Source organism: Triticum aestivum, chromosome 3A, assembly GCF_018294505.1.
Source record: "Triticum aestivum cultivar Chinese Spring chromosome 3A, IWGSC CS RefSeq v2.1, whole genome shotgun sequence".
Lineage (NCBI taxonomy): Eukaryota > Viridiplantae > Streptophyta > Magnoliopsida > Poales > Poaceae > Triticum > Triticum aestivum.
This window is the reverse complement of record NC_057800.1, coordinates 656,892,803-656,909,294: the sequence shown is the minus strand read 5'-3', so window position 1 is coordinate 656,909,294 and position 16,492 is coordinate 656,892,803. Positions and strand designations below refer to the sequence as shown.

General features: G+C 47.8%; 1 protein-coding gene across 1 annotated transcript; it reads right to left on the bottom strand.

Moving 5' to 3' along the window:
• Positions 1-8,574: 8,574 nt before the first annotated feature.
• LOC123062983 (protein terminal ear1 homolog) lies at positions 8,575-12,851 on the bottom strand. Its single transcript, XM_044486686.1, has 6 exons — positions 11,809-12,851; positions 11,571-11,739; positions 10,975-11,490; positions 10,701-10,826; positions 9,544-9,685; positions 8,575-9,428 (listed from the first exon to the last, which is right to left on the bottom strand). Exons 1-6 carry the CDS (start codon positions 12,542-12,544, stop codon positions 9,075-9,077), a joined length of 2,043 nt encoding a protein of 680 aa, XP_044342621.1. The 5' UTR covers positions 12,545-12,851; the 3' UTR covers positions 8,575-9,074.
• Between the last annotated feature and the right edge of the window lie 3,641 nt (positions 12,852-16,492).

Genomic DNA, 16,492 nt, shown 5'->3' with positions numbered 1-16,492 from the left:
TTATGAACATGTGTAGCATCACGTTCGAGATTCATAAAGAATAAACCATTCACCATAGGAGCATGACCATAAAACATATCTCTCATAAAAATGGAACAACCATTATTCTCAGATTTAAAAGAGTAGCCATCTCGAATTAAACGAGATCCCGATACAATGTTCATGCTCAAAGCTGGCACTAAATAACAATTATTAAGGTTTAAAACTAATCCCGAAGGGAGATGCAGAGGTAGCGTGCCGACGGCGATCACATTGACCTTGGAACCATTCCCGACGCGCATCGTCACCTCGTCCTTTGCCAGTTTCCGCTTATTCCGCAGCCCCTGCTTTGAGTTACAAATGTGAGCAACTGCACCGGTATCAAATACCCAGGAGCTACTACGGGCACTAGTAAGGTACACATCAATTACATGTATATCACATATACCTTTTATTTTGCCGGCCTTCTTATCCGCTAAGTACTTAGGGCAGTTCCGCTTCCAGTGACCGTTTCCCTTGCAATAAAAGCACTCAGTCTCGGGCTTGGGTCCATTCTTTGGCTTCTTCCCGGCAGCTTGCTTGCCGGGCGCGGCAACCTCCTTGCCGTCCTTCTTGAAGTTCTTTTTACCCTTTCCTTTCTTGAACTTAGTGGTTTTATTGACCATCAACACTTGATGTTCCTTCCTGACTTCTACCTCTGCTGATTTCAGCATAGCAAATACTTCAGGAATGGTCTTTTCCATCCCCTGCATATTGAAGTTCATCACAAAGCTCTTGTAGCTTGGTGGAAGCGACTGGAGGATTCTGTCAATGACCGCATCATCCGGGAGATTAACTCCCAGCTGAGTCAAGCGGTTATGCAACCCAGACATAGTGAGTATGTGCTCACTGACAGAACTGTTTTCCTCCATCTTACAGCTGAAGAATTTGTCGAAGACTTCATATCTCTCGACCCGGGCATGAGCTTGGAAAACCATTTTCAGCTCTTCGAACATCTCATATGCTCCATGTCTCTCAAAACGCTTTTGGAGCCCCGGCTCTAGGCTGTAAAGCATGCCGCACTGAACGAGGGAGTAGTCATCGAAACGTGCCTGCCAAGCGTTCATAACATCTTGTTCTGCAGGGAGAACGAGTGCGTCACCAAGCGGTGCTTGTAGGACATAATCTTTCTTGGCAGCTATGAGGATGATCCTCAGGTTCCGGACCCAGTCCGTATAGTTGCTGCCATCGTCTTTCAGCTTGGTTTTCTCTAGGAACGCGTTGAAGTTGAGGACTACGTTGGCCATTTAATCTACAAGACATATTGTAAAATATTTAGACTAAGTTCATGATAATTAAGTTCAACTAATCAAATTATTAATGAACTCCCACTTAGATTAGACATCCCTCTAGTCATCTAAGTATTACATGATCCGAGTTAAACTAGACCGTGTCCGATCATCACGTGAGACGGACTAGTCAACATCGGTGAACATCTTCATGTTGATCGTATCTTCTATACGACTCATGCTCGACCTTTCGGTCTTCCGTGTTCCGAGGCCATGTCTGTACATGCTAGGCTCGTCAAGTCAACCTAAGTGTTTGCATGTGTAAATCTGTCTTACACCCGTTGTATGTGAACGTCTGAATAAAACACCCGATCATCACGTGGTGTTTTGAAACAGCGAACTGTCGCAACGGTGCACAGTTAGGGGGAACACTTCTTGAAATTAGTGTGAGGGATCACCTTATTTACTACCGTCGTTCTAAGTAAACAAGATGCAAAACATGATAAACATCACATGCAATCAAATAATAAACGTGACATGATATGGCCAATATCACATAGCTCCTTTGATCTCCATCTTGGGGCTCCATGATCATCTTGTCACTGGCTTGACACCATGATCTCCATCATCATGATCTCCATCATCGTGTCTCCATGAAGTTGCTCGCCAACTATTACTTCTACTACTATGGCTAACGCGTTTAGCAATAAAGTAAAGTAATTTACATGGCGTTTCTTGATGACACGCAGGTCATATAAAAGAATAAAGACAACTCCTATGGCTCCTGCCGGTTGTCATACTCATCGACATGCAAGTCGTGATTCCTATTACAATAGCATGAACATCTCATACATCACATATAGATCATTCATCATTCATCACAACTTTGGCCATATCATATCACAAACCACTTGCTGCAAAAACAAGTTAGACGTCCTCTAATTGTTGTTGCAAGTTTTACGTGGCTGAATTAGGGTTCTAGCAAGAACGTTTCTTACCTACGTTAAAGCCACAACGTGATTTGTCAACTTCTATTTACCCTTCATAAGGACCATGTTCATTGATTCCGCTCCAACTAAAGTAGGAGAGACAGACACCCGCCAGCCACCTTATGCAACTAGTGCATGTTAGTCGGTGGAACCGGTCTCACGTAAGCGTACGTGTAAGGTTGGTCCGGGCCGCTTCATCCCACAATACCGCTGAAGCAAGAAAGGACTAGTAACGGCAAGAAAGTTGACAAATCTACGCCCACAACAAATTGTGTTCTACTCGCGCAAGAAGAACTACGCATAGACCTAGCTCATGATGCCACTATTGGGGAACGTTGCAGAAAACAAAAATTTTCCTATTCGTTTCACCAAGATAATCTAGGAGTTCATCTAGCAACGAGTCATTGGATGCATCTACATACCTTTGTAGATCGCGAGCGGAAGCGTTCAAAAGAACGGTGATGATGTAGTCGTACTCGACGTGATCCAAATCACCGATGACCAGCGCCGAACGGACGGCACCTCCGCGTTCAACACACGTACGGGACGGGAGACGTCTCCTCCTTCTTGATCCAGCAAGGGGGAAGGAGAGGTTGATGAAGATCCAGCAGCACGACGGCGTGGTGGTGGATGCAGGGCGTCACAGCAGCAGGGCTTCGCCGAGACTACGAGGAAGAGATGTAACGGGGGGAGGTGGAGGCGCCAGGGGCTGGTGTGAAATCCCTCCTCTCCCCCCACTATATATAGGGGTGCCAAGGGGGGGGGCGCCGGCCCTAGTAGATGAGATTTACTAGGGGGGGCGGCGGCCAAGGGGAGGTTTCCCTCCCCCCAAAGGCACCTAGGGGTGCCTTCCACCACATGGACTCTTCCATGGTGGAAACCCTAGGCGCATGGGCCTATAGGGGCTGGTGCCCTTGGCCCATCTAGGCCAAGGCGCACCCCCTACAGCCCATGTGGCCCCCCGAGACAGGTGGCCCCACCCGGTGGACCCCCGGGACCCTTCCGGTGGTCCCGGTACAATACCGATAACCCCGAAACTTGTCCCGATGCCCGAAATAGCACTTCCTATATATAATTCTTTACCTCCGGACCATTCCGGAACTCCTCGTGACGTCCGGGATCTCATCCGGGACTCCGAACAACATTCGGGTTTCTGCATATACATATCTTCATAACCCTAGCGTCATCGAACCTTAAGTGTGTAGACCCTACGGGTTCGGGAGACAAGCAGACATGACCGAGACGACTCTCCGGTCAATAACCAACAGCGGGATCTGGATACCCATGTTGGCTCCCACATGCTCCACGATGATCTCATCGGATGAACCACGATGTCGAGGATTCAATCAATCCTGTACACTATTCCCTTTGTCTATCGATATGTTACTTGCCCGAGATTCGATCGTCGGTATCCCAATACCTTGTTCAATCTCGTTACCGGCAAGTCACTTTACTCGTACCGTAATGCATGATCCCGTGACCAGACACTTGGTCACTCTGAGCTCATTATGATGATGCATTACCGAGTGGGCCCAGTGATACCTCTCCGTCATACGGAGTGACAAATCCCAGTCTTAATCCATGTCACCCAACAGACACTTTCGGAGATACCCGTAGTCTACCTTTATAGTCACCCAGTTACGTTGTGACGTTTGGCATACCCAAAGCACTCCTACGGTATCCGGGAGTTACACGATCTCATGGTCTAAGGAAAAGATACTTTGACATTGGAAAACTCTAGCAAACGAACTATACGATCTTGTGCTATGTTTAGGATTGGGTCTTGTCCATCACATCATTCTCCCAACGATGTGATCTCGTTATCAATGACATCCAGTGTCCATAGTCAGGAAACCATGACTATCTGTTGATCAACGAGCTAGTCAACTAGAGGCTCACTAGGGACATGTTGGTGTCTGTTATTCACACATGTATTACGATTTCCGGATAACACAATTATAGCATGAATAAAGACAATTATCATGAACAAGGAAATATAATAATAATGCTTTTATTATTGCCTCTAGGGCATATTTCCAACACGCGGTACTACCGCACAGCGAAAGCGGTACTACCGCGGTAGGTGCGGATGTAAAAATTACATCCGCTCCTACTACCACAAAGGGGCGGCACTAGCCTGGTGGGTAGCGGTAGTGCGGCTCCAGGGGAGCGGTACTACCGTAGGCACCTGCGGTACTACCGTGCCACTGCATGGTACTACCGCTGATGCCTACGGTACTATCGCTTTCCTGGGAGCAATACTACCGCAACCAACAACGGCAGCCACACAAGGGAGGCAAGAAAACAGAGGAAGCTCCAAGGAAGAAGGAGGGGAAAAGAAGGAGACGTGTACGTGATGAATCCACCCAAACCTTTCCAACGCGGACCCTGACAAAACCAGACTCAAGAGAACAAGAACTGCCATAACTTCTGCATATGAGCTCCGAATTGAGCAAACTCAAGCTTGTTGGAAACAAGACGATGAGTAGCATCAAAACAACGAGTAGTGAAAAGAGTAGTGAAACCTCCAACCGAGAAGAACCGGCAGAACCTCCAACATTGAAAACATCATAGAAGATGCAAGCGAACTCCGTTTTCGATGAACTCAAACGTGTCAACAAGATGACCTTAAGCTCTAAGAGTCACAAAGAGAACCAAACAAGAACCAAGAAAGATGATGCAAGGATGCAATGGTTTGAGCTCTCTACGAACGATACAATCAAGCTACTCATCGAGAGCCCCCCTTGATAGTGCGGCAATCGATCCTATAACCCGGTCTCCCAACTACTATCATGAGACCGGTAAAATAGAAAACCTATCAAGGGCAAACCTTTGCCTTGCACATGGTCCACTTGAGCTAGATGATGACGATCTTGACTTCCTCAAGTTGGACCACCTTTCTTGATTGTGTTGGCTCGATGAAGACTAGTTGATTGCTCCCCCATACTCCACTATGGGTGAGCCTTTCTTCCGCACATCTTCACAAGTCCATTGTCACCACAAAGGACGGCAAGCTTCAAGCATTTGATCTCTTCGTGGTGCTCCACTTGAACTTGCACACCGCAACCTAACCCCACAAAGAACCCTCACAAAGACCATGGGTTAGTACACAAAGCGTAATTGACAATGCTTACCATACCATGGGATCACTTGATCCCTCTCGGTACATCTTCTACGCTTTGTGGGTTGATCAACTTGATTCACTCTTTAACTTAGTCTTGATCGACCTCTCACAAGACCAATCTTTAGGTAATTCCTTGAATAGCACCTTGGTCGACACAAACTCTCCTTAAAACCAACACATGTACTCCAAAAAAAGCCTATGGACAAAACCTTCAAATATAACTCAAGGCAACCATTAGTCCATAGAGATTGTCATCAATTACCAAAACCAAACATGGGGGCACCGCATGTTCTTTCAGCCCTATAAAACGGAAAGGAGGAAGTATAACACAAAAATTATACCGTTTGAAAATAGAACGTCTGAAGTTTATAATGCTATGTTTTTTGTAATATATGACTTCTATTAGGTTGGTCAAATTACCGACCTAGGGTTACGCGCACGTCTTGTAAATTGAAAGAGAGGGAGTATAGCAAGTATTTAAAGCTGGTTACTGGGAGTTTAAGTTGTGGATTAACATGGCGTGTCTTAGGCCCTATTTGGTTCAGCTTTTATCGACGGATTCCACTGCCGCGCAGCAGAATCTGAACCAAAGGGTCAACCCAGCAAAATCCGATTCTAGAAATCCGCTGCCAAAATCTAAACCAAAAGCGGAAGCAGTCAGGACGTGCTTTCCAAAATCTGATTCCGTTACGGGCCAAAATCTGAAAAAAGCTGTATCAGCTGGTTTGCCAAATGACCTACATCTTTTTCACATCAGATTTTCACAGTTGTTTTTCCACAGCAGATTTTTTTACAGCTGCTTTTAGAAATCCACAGCCGAACCAAACAGGGCCTTAGTCAGATGCATACTTGTGTCCATATTTTCTGTTCTTTTTTTCCTGACAAGCAAAAGACTTACCATCGCCATTAAAGGAAGAATGGAAGTTAATTTGTGGAAAACACGACGAAAAACGTTACGAACACATCCACAAAAACTGCCATCATCGAGCATGACGTTACATGGAGCCTAGCCGAGCTCTCTACCGACGTTAACACCACACACATAACAAAAAGGAGGTTCCGCCACAACTATCCATAAGTGCATCATATTCCCTCGTTGCCGAAGATCCAACGACTTCGACGTCACCGTGGGGACCAAGAGCGAAGTGATCATCGCAAGTTGATGCACAAAATCAACATCGATTCATGCCAAACAGTCAATCACCATGTGAAATCTCGGTTAGTTTTCCTTAAATTTTTGGAAAGACAAGAACCGTAATTGGCAAGGCAGCACAAAACAATTTTTTCGTCTAAAAAAAGAAACAATTTATCATTTTATTCCTACGATGTCCGGTCGCAACTTTCATTTTGCGCACAATTCATGCTACGTTCAATTTATCAACACCAACAAGAATACAAAATTTGTTTGGTAATTGGTTGGGTAGTATTCACCATAACCAGATGGGGCAAATATGCATGGGAATTTGTGCCATTCTTTGTGCAATTTAGAATTTGCGGAATGAGTTTGTTTTTAACAGATCATCTTTTTCAAAAACATTACAGGTTATCTTCAGACTTCAGAGCTACATCGTAAATCTGTAGATGACAATCACTACATGTGGATGTACAAAGGCTTAAGGCCTTTGGGTGCAGCCGTGTGAAAACAACTGCACTGGGATTGTTTAACTAGTTTGGCTGGCATGTGCCAGTAACGGATTAGGTGGATGAGCTATATAATCTTGTTAATGACATTGTAGTCGTATTTTGTTGTAAACCTTTTGATATTTGATGACTTGGACTTGTTTTATGTTATATTTAATAAAATGCATGTGTCCAACCTACTCCCTTTTCCGAAAAACTGAATGTGTTTGTGTGTGAGGTGCATGTGCGTTGAATTATTTTGGTTCGCACTATCAACAAAAACAAGTCTAAATATGGGTTGTTACTATCCTAGCTGTTGATGAAATTTTCGGTCAATTCAATGAATTTATTTCTATATATCTCAGGGTGTTTGCAGCATTGTAATGTTTTCGTCAATCTAGTGTGAACAAATACTCCATTGACTAAACAGAAAATGTTCTTTCCCACTTTTCTTTATATATTGGACATCAACTATGGATCGATATTTCAGTGTGGACGAGCAATAAAAAATCCTTAGACGGCTATAAATTAGTGAAATCATAAATTTTAGCTCAAACTTTTGTTAGGAAAGCAAGTCACAATACATCCATAAAAAAGGAACATGTGCGTCTTATATATTTTTAAGCGGGTGGCTAGCTCTCATCTAGATGAGAAATAACCAAATCAAATCTAAGTCCTACGTTATTTGGTTTTACGCAAAGATTCATACAAATTTCCTTTTGTCTTTTTGTTTCATTAATCAAATGGTGTAGAAGTTAGATGAGACTTTGTTAATTATCATCTTGATAGAATTAGCAAATCCGATTTTTGAACGAAGAGGCATGTCCTGTTATTTCTGTTATTGCTCCCTCCGACTAGGTGCATTATTTCTGTTATTTCTGTTAGGCATGTCAGGAAGTGCACCCCAACCTAGGCACGTAAAGACTGGGCTAGGAGAAAAAATTGAATTGCAGAGGAAGCCAATCACACTACTATTCCTTTCTCAACTGAAAACATGCTATAATTAAGAGAGCTCTTCAAATCCAAATAACATGCCGCATGAATTGCATGCATTGGTCCTTCAATTAATAGATAGGGTCTACCAAAACATAATTAATACATTACGTGCCTTAGAGTTTTGAGATTATTTGATATGCATGCAACTAATACTATTGTTACGTGCCTTAGCGTTTTGAGATTATTTGATTTTTCATTAGATGCCTAATTCACCAATTCGTTAGATGCCTAATGCATCAAAACGGAGGGACTGCTACAACATAATTTGGAACCCAAATTATTAGGATTATTTTAGAACATAAACTCAGGTGTTGCGTTTGCCCACATTAAACAACTGCTTCGAGGTTTAGGACCCATCAGTATGAGAGTATTTTAGGACCTACTGCTTGACCAAGTCCAAGTGAGCTTGACTTTATGCTCCATTGAACTACTAACTACTAAATTTCATTGATTATAAATCATCCAACGAATGTTTTCCTTTGGTCTGACTTGAAACATCACCCGCATGATATATTTTCATACTACGAAATGGGCGAATAAAAATCTTAAGGGAACATGAATGCAAATTAGGGCCAAGTAAACAAAATGGAAAACATAGAGTTGGTAATTCGGCAGAGAGAGAGATGGTGAGATCTGATCAAATCTATCATTACCATCACATGAAGAACGAAATTCGGAGTACGTAAAACTTGTAATTAATGTAACGAACGAAAGAAGGCATGAAGAAGAATAGTCTAGCTAGCTGGCTAGCTCCAAGTTTCAAAGAGAGAAACTTAACTTCAAATCTAAAAACCACAAGAACACGACTCCGCCTGCTGCATGCGTCCAGCTAGTACGAATGAATGACGACGGCGATGATGATAGTACCTCTCTCGATCGAAACCACACACATCAAATCGCTTCTTTTCTCGAGTCATTTCATCTCCCACACTCCTGTCGTCGTTCAATCTCCATTCACATGCCATAAATGTTGTGTGACCCTTCGCTTCACTCGCAGATCCGCCCCAGAGATATGCCATGGCAGCAACCACCATCATTGCTCGGCCACTTCTCGAAGCAAATGCTAGGCTGGCTGGCTGGCTCGCCGCGTGCCTATACCTAGTCGGTGTAGCCTAGGCGCTGTAGCTCCTCGCCGAGCCCACCGTCGTCGTCGTCGTCGCTGCCGCCGCTCGCGCCGTGGGCGTCCTCGTCGGCGTGGGTGGACATCGTTGAGGACGCGCCGTCGCCGGACGACGAGGGCGGCGCCATGAGCTCCAGCGCCAGCGGGTCCAAGCCCGCGGCCTGGCCCTTCCGCGGCGAGGACGGCGACGGCATGGGCGAGCGCGGCACGAGGAGCTCCGGCTCGGTGAGCTGCCTGCCGTCGCGCGGCGGCGAGAAGATCACCGGCAGGTACTCGTCGCTGTCGCAGGGGAACTTGGAGTTCTTGAAGTGGTCCTTGAGCGCCTCCAGGCCCTGCGCATCACGCTCGTTGGTTAATTAACACGGCGAGCTACGTACTGCTGTGGGTGGCATAGGAGGAACTTGTCAAGATTCATGGCATGCAGATGCGGTACACGAGAGTACGTACCTGCACGCGTGCGTACGTGACTTGGCAGATCTTGCGCGAGTTGTACACCTCCCATGGCTGCTTGTGGAACGCCTTGTACAGCCGCACGGCCGCCTCCGGCGTGGTGAGGTTCACGAACCCGTACCCCACGTTGCACTTGTTGCTGCATGCCACAACAAAATTTAGACGTTCATTTGAAGATATAATACCACTTCCCCGCAAAAAAGATGAAGATATAATACCACTGATTAATTTAGAGCTAGTACTACTACCAAAACCTTGGAGTAATCAGCCAAGCAAGAGCTACACTACTAGTTGGAGAGGTCAAAAGCTTTTGGAGCTACCAGTAGAATTTTTTTACTATAGATGTGAAGCTGGCTTTGGGCAGAAGCGCACCAAAGTTCCTCTTGTCATTGGGCACTGATGGCAGGTCTTTTCTCAGCCTTTGCTTCGTGCAAGCGGAAAGTTGGCAGCCAAACAAGACACAAAAAAGAAAGTGTGCTTGAAATTAGCCAACACCAATTTTCATACTTTGAACACCACAAAATACATGAACGCTTTTGCATATGATGCAACTTTTCACCGCTACTCCATGATTCTCTCACCCAAAGGTTTGCTTTTATCCATGTCGTGCTGGCCTTGATATGGAAGCGCATGGCATGCCAGCAGTGAGGGCTGTGCAAAGCAAGAAAAGCAATTGGCAGGGAGGGAGGGAGGAGGATCCTAGAGAGGCAGCAGATGTGCGAGAAAAGAAAGACAGGCGAACACAGGCCCCTTTCTGATCGATCAGCCGGGCCAGGCGATGCATGCAACCAAAGAATTCATTGCATCAAAACGAAAAGGATCCGGTGCCATCTCCAATTTCTTTTCCATTTGGGCTAATAAGACCATGGCACAACAATGCTGGCGCAGACCAGGCAGTACAGGGCGTGGTAGTAGTACCGAAAGATGCCCCCCTTCACCCCACACAAGCTCAAACAGCCGGCCGGCTAATGGCCAAGAACTTGTCCTGGTTTCTACCAATTTTGTAATTTTGTAGCCTTCACATTTTTCTACCTCAATTGAACCAACTTCTCATACAATTTTAATTTGCAAATTGAGTAAATTGAGTGTGTGTTCGTGGGAATGAGCTCCATGAAATATGAACGAATGCAGCAGCTTATAGTTGGAGGACTCACTTGAAATCTATGGGGAGGTAGAGGAAATCGTAGGAGGAGAAGGGCTCGCCGCCGCCTTCGCCGGCGTCGATCTTATTGTTGTACTCGATGCAGTGGTTGTCCAGCATGTTGAGCAGCAGCTTCTGGCTGCAACGAACAAGAGATCACAAGGTCAGGCACACAAGGCCGAGCATGAGCTAGGCAAATCCTTCTCACAATTGTAGCATAGCATGCGCCCATGAAATATAGTACTAGTAGTAGTAGCATTGTTGCGGCAAACGCGGAGGATGACGACCTGTACTTGTTCGGTATGTTCCTGATCATCACGGTGGTCCTCGTCTCCGGTTCTTGCGTGTCCGTGTCGGCGGCGGTGGTGGCGTTGCTGTCGGAGCGGGCGGCGTCGGGCTGTTTGAACTCGAAGCGCGTCTCCCACCCGCCTCTCCAGCTCTTGGGGCCTCTCCAGCTCCCCACGCGGACGACTCCTTTCTGCGGCTGCTGCTTGCCGGACGCCGACGCGGTCGCCGCCGCCTCGGAAGCCGAGGCCGGAGACGACGACGTCGTGTCAACGACAATTGTGGCTTTCTTCCCGCCCTTGCCCTTGCCCTTCCGTTCATGGCTTGTGCCACCCTTGGACCGATCGCCCGCGTTAGACTTGGAGGAGCACCTGCTCGTGGTAACCACCTCTCCCCTGGCCTTGCCAGTGCCGGTCGACGACGACGACGGCTGTTTCGCCGGAGACGGCAAGGGACGCCACGCCGCTTGCAGCCTGGGCGGCGTCGGGACGATGGGTCGCGGCGACACGAACCCGCGCCTGCGTGCAATTCACATAGTATTTTAGTCGACGGACTGGATCGATGGGCAAGTGAGGGCAAGGCGGTGCGCAAGAATTACCTGCGTACGCCGGGGACAGAAGGGCGCGTGAACTCGAGGATGAAGCGGTGGCCGAAGAAGTCCCGGCCGTTGAGCTCGGCGAGCGCCCGGGCGGCATGGCGCGTGTCGAAGAACTCCACGAATTTGTGGTTCGGCCGCTGCGCGGACTCCCTCACATCCTTCAAGGGACCTGCAAACAAACACCGGTCGGGCATGAGAGGACAATTGTGGCGAGAAGGGTTCGGTGGTGGGTGCGTACCGTAGGCTTGGAAGGCCTGGCGGAGCTCGGAGAGGGAGACGTCCGGGAGGGAATTGAGCACGACGAGGGAGCCGCGGTTGGCGCCGTCGTCGGGGAGGGTGGAGGCAGCGGCGAAGTGAGCCCAGACGGCCTGGCCGAGGACGAGGCCCCGGCAGTCGTCCTGCTGCCAGTCCCACGCCGGCGGCTGGGGTGGCCAGGCGGTCGTGGCGGCGTACAGCTGGCTGAGGCGGCACTGCTGCCGCATGTGCTGCTCGCGCACCGCGGTGACGGCGTTCTCGGCGGCGCGGAGGTCAAAGAAGTGCACTGTGGCCACGCCCTCGGACGCCAGCGCCGACGCGTCCACCGTGCGCACGTCGCCAAAGGGCGCCATCGCGCGCGCCACCTCGAGCTCCGGCGTGTGCGGCGGCAGCAGGCTGAGCACGACCGCGCGGCTCGCCGGACCGTCGACCGCCGTCGCGGCCACCGTCGGCACGGGGAGCCCAATCTGCGGCTGAATCGCGACGGTCTGCGGCTGTGGCATGGGCATGGGCATAGGCATGGCCATCGGCGGCGGCATGACCGGGAACGGCGGCGGGCAGTAGAGCTGGTGCGGGATCGACAGGAAGGGCGGGGGCGGGTAGGGCGCGCCAGCACTAGGGTAGTATTCCTGAGCTCCGGCGTCCAGGATGTTTTGAGGCGCTCCCGGCATGCCCGGCATGCCGGCCATGCCACCACCGCCTCCTCCCACCCCGTCCATGGCACGTGCAGGCCGAATTGGAGCAGCGGCGGCGGCGGCGCTAGGCGGAAGATCTAGAACATTCTTGGGATTAATTCTGGGTCGTGGCTGCAAACCGCGATCAAGAAACTAGGCTAGAATTGTACTTGAGCGGTCCCTCTCTCTCTCTCTCCCTCGCCCGCCTGCCCCTTCTTGCTTAGCTGTGGACTGGGTTGGGTGGAGGGGTACCTGGGGCTGGGGGGAGGAGGAGAGAGAGGGGCGGGGAGCTCTTTTTATGGAAATGGTCGCGGGAAAAGAAAGCAGGTGGGCTTTTATTTGGAAGTCTACAGGAACAAGGGGGAGGGAGGGAGAGCGGCTGGCTGGTCTCGGGAGGAAGAAGCGCTGCCTCCTGCGCCCGCTGCGGGGTGTTGTGTTGTGCGGCTGGCCGGCCCTGTTGGCTCGGATCTTCTGTGACGCCAGAACGTGTTCATCTTTCGGGGACATGGATGATTCCGGGAGTTTGTTAGAGCTCTTGTGTCTCATGTTGCACGGATCTTCTAGCTGCTGCCACTGCTTAGATACTACGTTCACTGTAAGAAACTCTCTGCTGTAAAAATCAAACCCTGTTTTAGGGGAAAATGTAAAAGCTCGATATTGCAACTTTAGACAGCTCTAGGTTATACCGCAAAAAACGCCTCTACAAAAACAGTATACGGCTCGCCCTAAAATGGATTTGTGGTACCATGTGGCATCGGGCGAAACTGATCCTGTAAAAATTATTTCGGTCAGCCTGGTTGTAATGGAGAGTATCATATGCTAGTATCATGCATATGATACTAGTGAATAATAGTACCTCTCTAATGCATAGTATCATATATTAGTATCATGTACTATTTTATTTATTGTCATGCATGACACAAAGTAGCATACTCCCTCCGTCCGGGTTTATTAGGCCTCTCAGCATCACAAGCATGTCCCCTTTTATAAGGCCCGGCGTTGGAAAGGTGCATGCATGCAACCATTTCATTGGTTGTATTGAAAGCTATTGTTGTTGGTGCCATGGCTGAAAAGTTAATACACTTCATGTGTGCTTTTTCATTGGCTGCATGCATGTGAGAGAGTGCATTGGGAGTGGAATGGAAGAATTAATGTGATCAAATTACTATGTGTCTTGGTCTAAGAAAAGTTGTCTTTAGGCCTAATAAACCCGGACGGAGGGAGTATCATTTATTATGATACGGTATCATGATATGATGCTCTATCATCTCTTTCTTTATTTAATGCTATGACACCTCATTAAAATTGTCTAGTTGGCATGCATGATACTAACTATGATACTACCATTACGACCAGTCTCACACGGCAGCCCACTAGTCACTAGTTGAATTTATAACAAGGTCCATACAAAATAGCACAACACACCCTAAAATCGATAGCTAGATTACAATTGGTTTCCCAAATACCTCAACGACGCAACTCGTCGTGAGCACACAGGGGCGCGCGGACGGGGATGAGGGCGTGAGCGGTGCTTTGCAGCAAAGCGCACTGCATGGTTGCGGGCTTGGGTGGCGCAGGCGGCTGGGCAGCGAGAGCGCCTACATTTGCTCAAACTTATTGGTAGAAACTGGCTTTGTCATCATATCAGCAGGATTATTATGAGTACTTATCTTTCATACCTTCAAATAACCTTCAGCAACATCTCGAATATAGTGATATCTGATATCAATGTGCTTTGTTGTCTCATGATACATTAGATTTTTTGTAAGATATATAGCACTTTCACTAAATACAGTAGGGCAAGATGAATCTCCACAAAGCCGAGTGTATAAACCTCACAATCAAATAGCTTCTTTGCATGCCTCGGAAATAGCCATATAATTGGCATCAGTAGTGGAACATGCCACGATGGACTGCAAAGTTGCTCTCCAACTCACTGCACAACCACCAATGGTGAAAACATAACCTGTGACCGATCTTCTCTTATCCAAATCACCAGCAAAATCAGACTCAACAAAACCAACACGTCCATCTCCAGTTTTCTCAAACTGTAAATAAGCATTAGAAGTACCTCGCAGGTTGGAAATCCACTGAACATCTTTCCAATGCTTTTTTTTCCAGGATTAGCCATGTATCTACCGACAACACTCAATGCATATGATAAATCAGGACGAGAACAAACCATGTCATACATAAGTGAACCAACTACACTTGAATAGAGAACTCTAGACATGTACTCAATATCTACATCTGTTAAGGCATATTTTACCCTAGTAGTTTCAGTGATTGATGACAATACGTTTTGCGGACTAATCGTATGCACTGACCTTTTCAGAGACTATATCAATAGGCATGAGACGGTTTTTCTCCCCTAGATGGTAAAGAGTGAAGACGGTTATTTTTCGACGATTTCTTTTTAGTGGATTTGAGTCGTAGGAGATCCGTACTATTAAGAGGGGGTCCGCATTGGAAAGGTATGGGTGGAATCGACAGGTACGCAGCCACATATGCACCCACAGCTTCCTTTCCCTTCTCTGGAGTATATCCATTTGTTTTCTGTGGTGTTTCAATGACTTGCAAGCAGTAGTGCCGCTAGTGCCCACAGTAGTACCGCTGGGTACTTCCGTGGCACTACCGCTTAGGGTTTCCCCGAGCATGCAACATTCTGTTGTCGGTCTGCATTTAACGGTAGTAGGGCGGTACTAGCACGGTAATGCCGCTCTGGCGGTACTACAACCTGTACTACCGCCGCCACTACCGCTTGCGGGGTTTTCCTCTATGTAAGCTTCTGTTCTGGCGGTACTATAGCCCGTACTACCGCCACCACTACCGCTTGCGGGGTTTTCCTCTGTGCAAGCTTCTATTCCAACTTTGCGCTAAGCGGTAGTAGAACGGCACTAGGGCGGTAGTACCGCTTCGCACGGTACTGCCACCCTGGCACCATCTACTACTGCTGCCTCTCCAGGTCTAAAATCCCTAGCGGTAGTACCGCTAGGGGCAATGGTAGTACCGCTCCGGCGGCACTACCGTAGGTACATCTAGTGTATTTTAAGCCTGTGCGGGCTAGTACCGTCTAAGCGGTAGTGCCGCTCCTAGGATCGGTAGTACCGCTTAGTTGCGGGGACAGGGCAGAAAATGGTTGGATTTTTGTCTCTCTATATAAAGGGGGGTCTTCTTCTTCCTAAGGTTCACCTCTTCCTCCCAAGCTCCATTGCCATTAAAAAGCTCATTCTTGCCCGATCTCTCTCCCTAGCCAATCAAACCTATTGATTTTCTAGGGATTGGTTGAGAAGGCCCCGATCTACACTTCCACCAAGAGAAATCTGACCCCCCACTAGTCCCTTGCGAAACTTGTTACTCTTGGGTGTTTGAGCACCCTAGACGGTTGAGGTCACCGCGAAGCCATATATCATTGTAGTGAAGCTCTGTGGTGTCGTTGGGAGCCTCCAATTAAGTTGTGGAGATAGCCCCAACCTTGTTTGTAAAGATTTGGTCGCCGCCTTCAAGGGCACCGATAGTGGAATCACGGCATCTCGCATTGTGTGAGGGTATGAGGAGAATACGGTGGCCCTAGTGGCTTCTTGGGGAGCATTGTGCCTCCACACCCCTCCAACGGAGACGTACTTCCTATCAAAGGGAAGGAACTTCGGTAACACATCCTCGTCTCCACCGGCTCCACTCTTGGTCATCTCTTACCTTTACGTGTGCAAGCTTTTACTGTGTTGTATCGCTTGCTTGCTTGTGTGCTTATTGTTGTTGCATCATATAGGTTGCTCACCTAGTTGCACATCTAGACAACCTATTTTGATGCTAAGTTTAATTTGGTCAAGAAAAGCTGAAAATTGTTAGTTTCCTATCCACCCCCCATCCAGTCAACCATATTGATCTTTTCAATTGGTATCACAGCCTCGTCTCTTTATTAAGGACTTTGCCATCCGAAGAGTATGGTTGGCACCACAGACGAGGTGTAGGAGCACTCCGGTGCGAGTCCTT

What these genes read in the sequence shown, in the direction of transcription:
- LOC123062983 (XM_044486686.1), bottom strand. Translation starts at nt 12,544, where the DNA reads ATGGACGGGGTGGGAGGAGGCGGTGGTGGCATGGCCGGCATGCCGGGC. An exon ending in TACCTCCCCATAGATTTCAA is followed by an intron (nt 9,686 to 10,700) that starts GTGAGTCCTCCA and finishes TGTGGCATGCAG; the next exon opens with CAACAAGTGCAACGTGGGGT. An exon ending in TCACGTACGCACGCGTGCAG is followed by an intron (nt 9,429 to 9,543) that starts GTACGTACTCTC and finishes CGTGATGCGCAG; the next exon opens with GGCCTGGAGGCGCTCAAGGA.